Source organism: Sesamum indicum, linkage group LG8 (genome assembly GCF_000512975.1).
Source record: "Sesamum indicum cultivar Zhongzhi No. 13 linkage group LG8, S_indicum_v1.0, whole genome shotgun sequence".
NCBI classification, from domain to species: domain Eukaryota; kingdom Viridiplantae; phylum Streptophyta; class Magnoliopsida; order Lamiales; family Pedaliaceae; genus Sesamum; species Sesamum indicum.
In genome coordinates, this window is record NC_026152.1 from 20,132,317 (window position 1) to 20,142,696 (window position 10,380).

At 35.7% G+C, this 10,380-nt stretch overlaps 3 protein-coding genes across 3 annotated transcripts in view; 1 reads left to right on the forward strand and 2 right to left on the reverse strand.

Annotated features, from left to right (window-relative positions):
* LOC105169617 (polyol transporter 5) lies at positions 2,844-5,347 on the reverse strand. Its single transcript, XM_011090058.2, has 3 exons — positions 5,083-5,347; positions 4,619-4,981; positions 2,844-4,174 (listed from the first exon to the last, which is right to left on the reverse strand). The coding sequence occupies exons 1-3, from the start codon at positions 5,210-5,212 to the stop codon at positions 3,099-3,101; spliced, it is 1,569 nt and encodes a 522-aa protein (XP_011088360.1). The 5' UTR covers positions 5,213-5,347; the 3' UTR covers positions 2,844-3,098.
* LOC105169618 (TLD domain-containing protein 2) lies at positions 6,308-9,878 on the forward strand. The gene is made up of 8 exons (XM_011090059.2): positions 6,308-6,732; positions 7,533-8,032; positions 8,131-8,203; positions 8,293-8,373; positions 8,463-8,526; positions 9,001-9,088; positions 9,179-9,263; positions 9,544-9,878. The coding sequence occupies exons 1-8, from the start codon at positions 6,640-6,642 to the stop codon at positions 9,580-9,582; spliced, it is 1,023 nt and encodes a 340-aa protein (XP_011088361.1). The 5' UTR covers positions 6,308-6,639; the 3' UTR covers positions 9,583-9,878.
* Positions 10,246-10,380, reverse strand: part of LOC105169907 (ABC transporter I family member 10, chloroplastic) — a 2,807-nt gene continuing 2,672 nt past the window's right edge. The window contains exon 6 of the mRNA XM_020696064.1: positions 10,246-10,308. Coding sequence (XP_020551723.1) covers positions 10,246-10,308 — 63 coding nt within the window. The remainder of the gene's footprint in view (positions 10,309-10,380) is intronic.

Below are 10,380 nucleotides of genomic sequence, written 5' to 3' on the forward strand. Positions count from 1 at the left end.
TTTATGTACAGAAATTGCAACTATTATTAATAGTAAAAACTAAAAAATTAATATTGATGTCTTTAAAATTGTTGGGTCAAGCCCACAAGTTAGGCATACTAGTCCAACCAATTAAGAGCACATTTGACTCATAAGCAAGACGGATAAGGACCCACCATCAGAACGAATAACGCCCACTAGCAAGATGGATAAAGTTCATCAGTAGGGAAGAAAGACCCACAACCTTACCTGCAAATTTACTGAATTGGTAGACTCAAGAAATAACCGCATTTCAGCCAAACATATCATTATACAGTCGGGAGAACACGTCATATAGCTTGCCAACACATTTGTACACGTTACCCTAAAATATCTCCAGATAGTTCCAAGTAAAATGGTTACAAACGAGTTGAAAAATCTACAAATAACTAATTTTTGGAATTATAGGCAGATTTGATAGAGTTTAGTCCAGCCCACATATCTCATCCAATACTTACTCAAATTACCAACGGTTTGTTGCGTATGACAACCAACTCAAATAGCTTTCTAATGGCGTATGAAACTCAGTATTTGACTTCATATCCAACTCTATACAAGCCTATAAATTGAGGTCTTGTGCAGATTTCTGGTAACATCAAACAACAACATTCTTCACTCTCAAATTCTCACTTATTATCTCCATTTTCTCTTGATTTTTAGGCTATTTTAAGTTTATATTTTGCACTCCACACGAATACTCATCATCTTTATTTCTTCACAAATCATTACTAACTTAAGTATCGAAATGCTAACATCTATGTTGCAGGGCTGGTCCTTCGTTAATTTAGAATTTTCTTTAAATTTTTCAATCCTTGTAGTGTAGTCAAATTTCAAACGCATCAAATATATATCACTAAGCAACAAGAAAAAAACAAATAATGCAACAACTTTTAGTAGACGTGATGAAAAGAGTCCCTACCATGTTGGAACATTTGTCTTTGAGAAATTGACTCTAAAAAGAAAAGAGTTATAATATGGTCAAAAATTGCAAGTTGCTTGATAACTAACGTATGAAATGTCCCAACCTTTGACCTTCGCCAAGTGCGATTCTCAACTCGTGTTTTACAAAAATGATAGGATTAAAATTATTGAGATAGATTCGAATCCCCGATTGCTCAAATTTTGAGACTTAAACTTAGTGCTTGAACAACAATTGATTGAGTTCAATTTATAATATACGAATACATAAAAAAAAAATTTCAATAATGTATTGCATACGAATACTTTTTAAATATGCCTTGAAAATATAAAAGAATACAGTGTTGGATTAGTCTTTTGGTATGTTTGATCCATTTAACACGTGTAGCCATTTTTTATGTATATTTTTTAAGTCATATATTTTGGTAAGATTAGATGTAAGACATATGTTTATTTAATTTGTACTTTGTCTTGATATTTTTAAGTTTTATATTCTAATTTTATAAAAAAAATAAGAAATAGATATAATAATATATGGCCATATCAATTTCATATCCTTTTTTTTTTCTTTTCGTATTCTTTATCCACACATCATAGGGACCAATGGAAAACATCTCAGTGAGCTAATAATTATTGAGGATAATGGTTGACGTCATTTGTAGTAAGAATCGCAATTATTGAGCATTCCACAAACTATCACTGAGCATGACATCCCTCATCATTACTAATAATATTCTGGTGGATTTTAAATCTATTTAATTTCAAATCATTTCAAGTCATTTTTCTAAATTCAATTTATAAATCTAAAACCATCCATTCAAATGAGGCCTTAGAGCTAAAAGTTGAGGTTCCAAGCCTTGTTTGGACCACACCCACTGTCCAGAAAAAGCTTATGAGGAACAGAAGGGGTATGGCATGCTATAATCTCCTGTCCCACTTATTTTTGGGGAGAGAAAAAAAAACGTGGTAGTGTATTTCCCCACAGTAGCAATACCGAGACATAGTTGTTACCCAAAGAAAACAAACATGGTACTTTCTTGGGCCCCATTATGGGTCACAGATTTCCTCATATTTACGCATCCAAACAACAACTTAATTCGGACATATATATATATATATATATATATATATATCCTTCCTCAATTATTTGATATGATATTTTTGAATTTCACACCCAACGTACTTGTATTAGTCAACAGTTCATGTATATATATGTAGTTGTAACTTGTCAATATTTTTTTAGCATTTTGCTTCCTGGAATCAACTTAATAAATTTGTTAAAAAAATATGGAAAAATAATTAGTAATTCAATTAATTATAATATTTTTGTCTATTGGATGTCAAGACTAAAAAGCTTTTAAGATATTTTAGAAAAATTTAATATTTTTAAAAGAGTTTATAAAATTCAAAACATCTTATTTTTTTAGAATCTTATAACTATTTAAAATAAAATTGTCAATTAATTTTTAAGAGCTTATAATAAGATGTAAAAAGTTTATATAAGCTCTGCCAAACACCCTCTTGGGTATGATGTTGATTTGAAATTAATGAAAATCTATAATAATTAACACAGTGTAAACGATAAAAGTTCTATTAAGGTCGTTAAAATTATAGATAATTATATCTACAACTCCTGATCAATGATTTATTTACACAAATACCCTGATTTTGAAAAATCATACATATGCTTGCCAAAAATGCCAACACTTCTATTTTTTTGAAAAATTATACATACACTTGAAAAAATATCAACATTATTATACGATCTATCCTTATTTTTCTTTTTTTTTTATTATTAGGGGTAATTTATGTAATCACATAAAAGATATATATGAATAATTTATATAAATAAATTATAGGTCAAAGATGTAAGTGTAACTATCCCTTAAACTTAAAAAGACATTTTATTTAACTAGAGCAATTCTACTTTCATCTTATTTTGAATTTCTTCAATAACACGATTCCATTCGCATATAACGAATATCCAGCAAATTGCATTTTAGACTTCACACCCCCTTCTCCCATCTATCTCTCCTCCCTCAGCCCCACAAATTTCACACACTTGTCATTAACTCATCAACTTCAGAATGACATAAAAGCCCTTAATCATCAAACCACAACAAAGAAAGACAGAAAAACAAAAAATGTCAATAGTCTTAATCCTAATTATGGTCCGTAGTAGTATTCCCTGTTTGGACATGGCCGTTATAATCACCTTTCTTTTCCTCTAATGCTCTCACAGTGGATCTCCACTTGAAGAACGTCCCAAACAAAGACCCCATTTCTTCGAGGGTTTTCCCTTTTGTCTCCGGGTACAAAGTGTAGAAAAACACCCATGCAACAGCAGCAAACCCTGCGTACAAGAAGAATGCACCTGCAAGAGTGATGGCCTTGTACAGGGATATAAATGTCATTGTTAATAGCGCACTGGTCACCCGATTCGACGCTATTGCCAAAGCGCACCCTTGGGCCCTTAACCTCAACGGAAATATCTCCGAACTGTAAACCCATGTGATTGGGCCCATACCCATTCCAAAAATGGCCACGAAACATAAAATCGCCACCAAACACAAAGCAATGGCCCACACCAATCTGTGATCCGAATTTTGAATAAAGGTAAGCCCAGTAGCCAGGACCAATAAACACACACAACATCCTCCTATGCTAGTCAGAATCAACGGGCGCCGTCCGATCTTATCAAGAGTAAACGTGGCAACCAGAATGAACATTAACTTCACGAATCCAACGGCCATGGTCGCGAGTAGCTTGTGAGTGTCATTGGTTATACCCGCCTTTTCGAAGATTTCCGGACTGTACAGAACGACGGTCTCTATCCCACTCGCAATTTGAAAGAAGTGTATCCCAGTTGCGCAGAGCATTATGTGGAGCACGGAGGGGGTAGGGTGGAGAAAGAGTTCTCGCCACACGCCTTCCCCATGGTGTTGTTTGGGGACAGCAACGACGTCGTCGTTGCAGTGATCCGGTATGCCTGCAGCCTGTTTGATATCGGCGAGTCTTGATTTTACTTCCTCTGATGAGTCGGAGGTTCTTTCAAGAACTAGTTTGGCTTCGCGGAGGCGGCCCTGCATGATGAGCCATCGAGGCGACTCGGGCATGACCAGGATGACGAGAACGACGAGCACGGAAGGGAACATGCCTATTCCGAGCATGAATCGCCACCCTAAGTTGGTCGGGAGTTTGGAAAATGCCAGATTGGATACATATCCCAAAAGTATTCCTGTAAATACATAAAAAGAAATTAAAAAATAAATGAGTTAACAATAATAATTAAAGATAATTACATGCAGATGAAGTTTGATAATGGAGGTATGATTGTGATGTATAGAAAGCGGACATGCTAATAAATTAATGCATATGGATACCCTTGCCAGTTGCTGCTCAAACATTTTGTCTATATATACATATTCTTGAGGCTTAGCTTATGGTAGCACATAATTTCGGTCCCCGTGATAAAGACTTTTTACCTACGGAGTACAATAATGTCACCTACAGCCGTTTTCATATACGCCCCCCCGCACCACTTTTGGAACCTTGTTATTAAACCTCAATACAATTTAATTAGTCTGAAAAGGACGAAGAAACATAAGTACCTAAAATTCGTGAAAATTAATTAAATATTCAACTCTGATATTTATTAATGCAAAATATACATGTATTGTACCAATATTGATGAATAGCTCTGGAAAAGAAAGGAGGAGGCCCCGACAGGAGGCGGGCGCCACCTCCGCCGTGTACACGGGCGCAATCATCAGCGCGTGCCCGACTCCGATGCCAGCTACGAAGCGGCCAACCATGAGAAAGGCATAGTTGGTGGCCAAGCCCATAAACAGTGCGCCGAAGAAGAATATGGCTCCGGCGAAGACTATGGTGAGGCGGCGGCCAACCCGGTCGGAGATGCGGCCGGCGATGGCGGAGCCGATGAGCGCGTAGAGTCCGAAGATTCCCATGATCACCTCCTTTTGAACGTCGGTTATCTGAAGGTCTCTTTGGATGTAGATTATAGCTCCACTCATCACTCCGACATCTGCATGCATGTAATAAATAAAAAAATATTAATTTATTTTTATTTGACGGGCATAAGATAGATGTAGGTATTGAAGAGATGATCATATGTGTAGGAGGTACCGTATCCAAGTAAGACGGAAGTCATGGAAGCTAGGAAAGAACAAGCCGTAGCAAACTTGTTTCTTGTAGGTTTGGGGGGCGCCGCCGGGTCGAAGAAGGCAGCATTGTTTTCCGGTTTCTCCTCAGCCATGTTTGGAGTGATCAGGATGTTAGTATATATGTATCAGGTAGTGGAGGGGTGGAACCCGGATCTATCCATCTATCTATCTATATATATATATATAGAGAGAGAGAGAGAGAGAGAAAAAAGGAGAAAATGGATCAACTCTTGTTTGTGTTTTCATTTTGGGCTTTCAGTAAAAATAATTTGTATTTTTAATTTTGTATAGATTTTTTATGTGAATTGAGAGTGTTTTTGGATTAGTTCCATTTAGGAGTAAATTAAAAAGTGGAGAAATGTGTTTAATTAGCTCCTTCAGTTTTGGGGGTCAATTTCCAACCTTATCTTGGATTAATTTTCATAAAAAAGGGTCTCAAATGCCTAAATAATTCAAGAAATAGAACCATCAAAATTTTCTTTTTGTCATTTTTGATCTACTACAAATGTATGATTGGTACATACATAAATTGTTGGTTACAGAAAAGATTAACAGGAAAGCGATGAAATTTGTCATTTTCATTTATATTTAAATTATTAGGTGTTGACCAAAAGAATTAATTTGTAATTGCAAAAAAACAACAATCTGAATAAGCCAAGCCACCTTCCAGTTCAAGTTCACACTCAAACTATTATTTAACCAAAGAAACAAATATAATACAGATTTTAGACATGATTTAATTTAGGTCTAATTACTCACCATTTATGGCTCTTTTTATTTCTTTTTTCTTTTACTAGCAAGTTTTTGCCATGAAAGTCGTAATACATAGAAATTAAATGGGCCAATCTGAACTTAATGGGCCTTCATGTGTTCCAAGTGCCAAGGCCCAGCCCACTGAACTCATAACCCAATAGCCCAGCGTTGCAATACAATTACGGTAATAAATCCTTAATTTAGTTATGACGATTAATTTTAATCCTTAATTCAGTCCTTGATAATAAATAATTTTAAATTGTACCATAAATGAGAATAAAATTATAAATTAACATTTTATATTTAATTGACATAATAAAAAAATGAATGTAATGATATTACAAAATGGTCGTTTATTATATAAAATAATTTTTTTATATTATTATAAATACTAATTATCTTATTATTCTTCTTTTTGAACGAAGTTCAATTTGATCTGCATAAGATTTATTTCACATTTCTACATCAACAAAACAATACCACAACCGCGTTTCTGTTACCACCAAATTAACGTTTTTAGTCCACGATTTCCGCTTTTACTTACAGAGAATGTGAACAGTCGGTGCTCTTTCCATCTGTACGGATTCGTTTCTTCCTCCCTTCCACCAAATTTTGAGTAATCCATCTTAGAATAGACTGCTCTTTCCAATCTAAATCTGGGTTTCTGGAGATACCATCTTTCTGTTCTCCATTTTCCTCCTTCAGACCTCGAACCCAGAAAATAAAAGCATACACACACAGAGGAAAAAACAAATACGAGAACAGCATGCATGCCGTCAAAAACAGGGTTTACGATAAGATTACAGGATTCTTTTCTGATTCGCAATCATCTGATGAGACGCTAGATCAAGAATCTGAGGTAACCCTTTTGGGCATTTCAGTGTTTTTCCCTTTTTTGAGGGGGAATATATGCATGCATTTGATATTTAAATTTGATCTTTGATGAGCCTTTTTTGAATAAGTCATTTTGCTGCATTTGATCTGTGGGTAAAGGTTCTGATTCTGCTTTGAAGATGTTTTTGTTTAGATGGTGACGCTGTATGGTAGTTTTATAACGTTTGATGCAGCGATACCGCTGATTTGAATCTGGATATACCGATAGATTTGGAGTAATGGGCCGGCTGACATTTTTGACATTTTTATGAACAGTAGATCGATTTTGTACGGTGAAAAAGAGAAAGAAACCTTTATTGGGAAAAGGCCATCCTTTTTGTATTCTTGGTCCTTTTCTAGTTAATCTCATTTGAAGGTTAATCCTTTTTGTAGATTTAAAACAAGTTTTGGTACCCAAGTGTTTAGTTATGGAGTGGATGTGTTTTTTTATTATTGAGAAAATAATGTGATCCAAAGAAGTATTCTAGCACTAAATTTACATCTGAGAAAAGAATTTATTTTGGCCCAAATCTCTCAGTCAAAATTAGATACACACACATACATGTAGGAAAGAGTTTGAGCTTATTTACATTTTGGGAGATCAATGTGAGTAGGTCTCTAGTGTGATAATACAACTGATGTCATACTTGCCATTAGCTCACTCAGGTAAATGATCGACTTTTGTAACTTTCTTGATTTTTTATCTGCGATCCCTTTTGCCGATTCTCCATAGATGTTTACATTGTTAGAGATTGTCTTTATAACACGAGGGTTCTATGTGTATAGGCCAGGTCATATGCTAAAGATGCAAACTCGCTGACTTCTGTACTGTCCTTCATTCTCCCCTCAGCTAGTTTTGATTGGTTCAGTCCAAATCCCAACACTAATGAGGTCAAATCTAACGAAGCTCAATCATTTGAATGTAGTAGTGAAAGTTCATCATGGAAAGATAACCCCTTGGATAGGTGTACAGAAACAACTAGCAAGTATGAGCTCAAAGAAAATAAACAATCAGATGAAGACAATGGTGAACATGGGTTGAAAATGAGCCTGAATCACAATCAAGAATCATTTGGCGGCCACTTAGAAAATGTAGAACCTGGCTCCAGGACAAGCTCTAGTGGCAGCTCTGATGTGTTTGAAGACACCTATACTCCACGTACTTTTCAGAAGTCTATGTCCTGCCTGGGGGATGAATCTCTTTTCATTTCTCCAGATTTGTATGAATTCTTTGAGGCATGCCTTCCTAATATAGTAAAAGGTTGCCAATGGGTCCTGTTGTACAGGTAAAATTGACAAAACGTTTGTTCGTAATGTGTCTTATACTTTGGTCGTATAAATTAGACCTTGATGTATGTTCTATAATTTACTGAATGAAGGGCAGTACGGCAAGACATGGTATATCACTTCAGACGCTTCTCCGGAGAAGTTCTGGTCTTACTGGGCCTTGTCTATTGGTATGTCGACTCTTTTATGACAGTATCAATAAGCTGTACAAAATGACCATTTTCACATTTGTTTGATCAAAATCGTCTTTTTGTTGTAGATTACTGGTGATAGACAAGGTGCTGTATTTGGTGGATTACTTGATTGCCCTCTGAAGCCTACTGCAAAAAGGAAATATCAAGTATGTTATATGCTTCTGTCAACAAGGGAAATATGTACCCGGAGACCGTATAGTTTGTTAACAGATTTCTTTTCCGACCTGTCTGACAGGGAACATATCAGAGCTTTGTTTTCACAACTATATATGGTGAACCAAGGCTATTTAGGCCAACCGGTAAGCACATTACATTAACTATACCCACAGATCATTTTCATATTCTTTTCCGGAAGGACTAAATAAGAAACCAACCTTGTCCTCTTTGTTCTTGAAGTTGAGACGTTTGGATTAGGAGCCTCAATTCCCAATTAAGAAATTGGACTATTTAGATGTTCCTACTAAGATCCTAGATGTCTTTGATGAGTATTGCAATGGAAAATGATGATAATTGATTCGCTAAAGAGAGCCTGGGTAGAAATTATGGGATCAATAAATATCGGCAACTATGAAATTGCTGACTGATAGTGGTCTTAAAACATCAAGACTGGTTTAAATCATGCCTGCTTAGATGTTAGGCATCTTGAGGAAGCCCATTGAATAAAAGATAAGAGCTATGGAATTATAAAATATATTGGGTGTTGCAGTTCTTGGGATCAGTATGTTATCATCTCTATGAAGTTCATTAGTAATTTTCCTTTATTACTTGAACAGGAGCCAATAGATACTTCTACTTGTGCGTGAACGACTTGCTTGCTCTTGGAGGAGGTGCAAACTTTGCTTTATGCTTGAAAGAAGATCTGTAAGTTCTTTCACCACACTGCGGACCTATTTTTCTAATTTTGTAACTTCAGAATGTGGATTTTATCACCTCAATAATTCAATGTTGTAGGTTATCTGGGTCAAGTGGCCCTTGTGAAACATTTGGCAACATGTGTTTAGCTCATGATGAAGAGTTTGAATTAAAGAATGTAGAGGTAATCACTTCTTTCCCCCTAACATGTATTTTCTAGTTTAAATATCTCGTTAAAGATTGGAAAAGAACAAAATGGTTCATCTCTAGGAATCTATTATGAAGTACAATTCACTTGAGGTGTTGGTAAAAAATGTTTTATAGGCCTTTTCCCCATTAGTATTGTTGCGAACTTGTTAACCAAATGATGTATGAGTAGTGGCAGAATTATGCTTCTTTTGTATATTTCATCCGGCTGTACTGCATTTTTAACCTTACTAATGATCATTTCCTCCTCTCTGCAGCTGTGGGGTTTTACACACGCATCTCAGTACCTTAGCTGAACCAAAAGATGATATATTTCCTTGTGTTTTTACCTTGTTGAATTATTGAGGCAGGAATAGCACAACGATAGGGATACCTTCACAGGCAAGGCTTGTGCTCATCATATTCATCGTTGTAGGAGTTGGGTCTCTAGCTCATTCACTGAGAACTCTGAACTAAGCCCCCCTCGTTGGGCCAAAGCTAATGAGATCCTTCTTTCATTTTTTTTTTCCTATTAATATGTAGAACTAGGGCAGCCTTTTTTCAGCATACGGGATTCTGTTTCATATAATTTCAGGTGGCGTGTATTACATCAGTGTGGTATTTATCTAAATTGCATCAAAATAAACCAACCTTTTACTTATCTAATTCTATTTAATTTTGTCCCAAGGCTAAGGGGATTATTGGGGTGGCTGAGCTGAGGGCATATTTGAATTTTTGCTTGAAGCGAACTTGATCTTTGATGCAGAATTTAGTTTGAAGATTTTTTTTCTTTAACAGATCCCCATTTTTAATATCTGTATTATTCTAACAAATTCTATATATGGTTGACAATTTAATCAAAGAAACAAACAAGCAAGAATAGAATGAGGAAGCGGTTTAACTGAAAGAATACACCACATTATCGACTATTCAAGAATTAATTTGCTCAATGTAGGAGGATTGCCGGGCCTCAACAAAGTTCAATATGGTTGAAGGATCAGCTTGTAAAACAACCCTCCCATCTTCCATATAGACGGCACCATCTGCATATTCAAGCTCTTCCAAACGGTGGGTAACCCATAATGCTGTAGTTCCTTTGGAACTAGCCAAGCAGC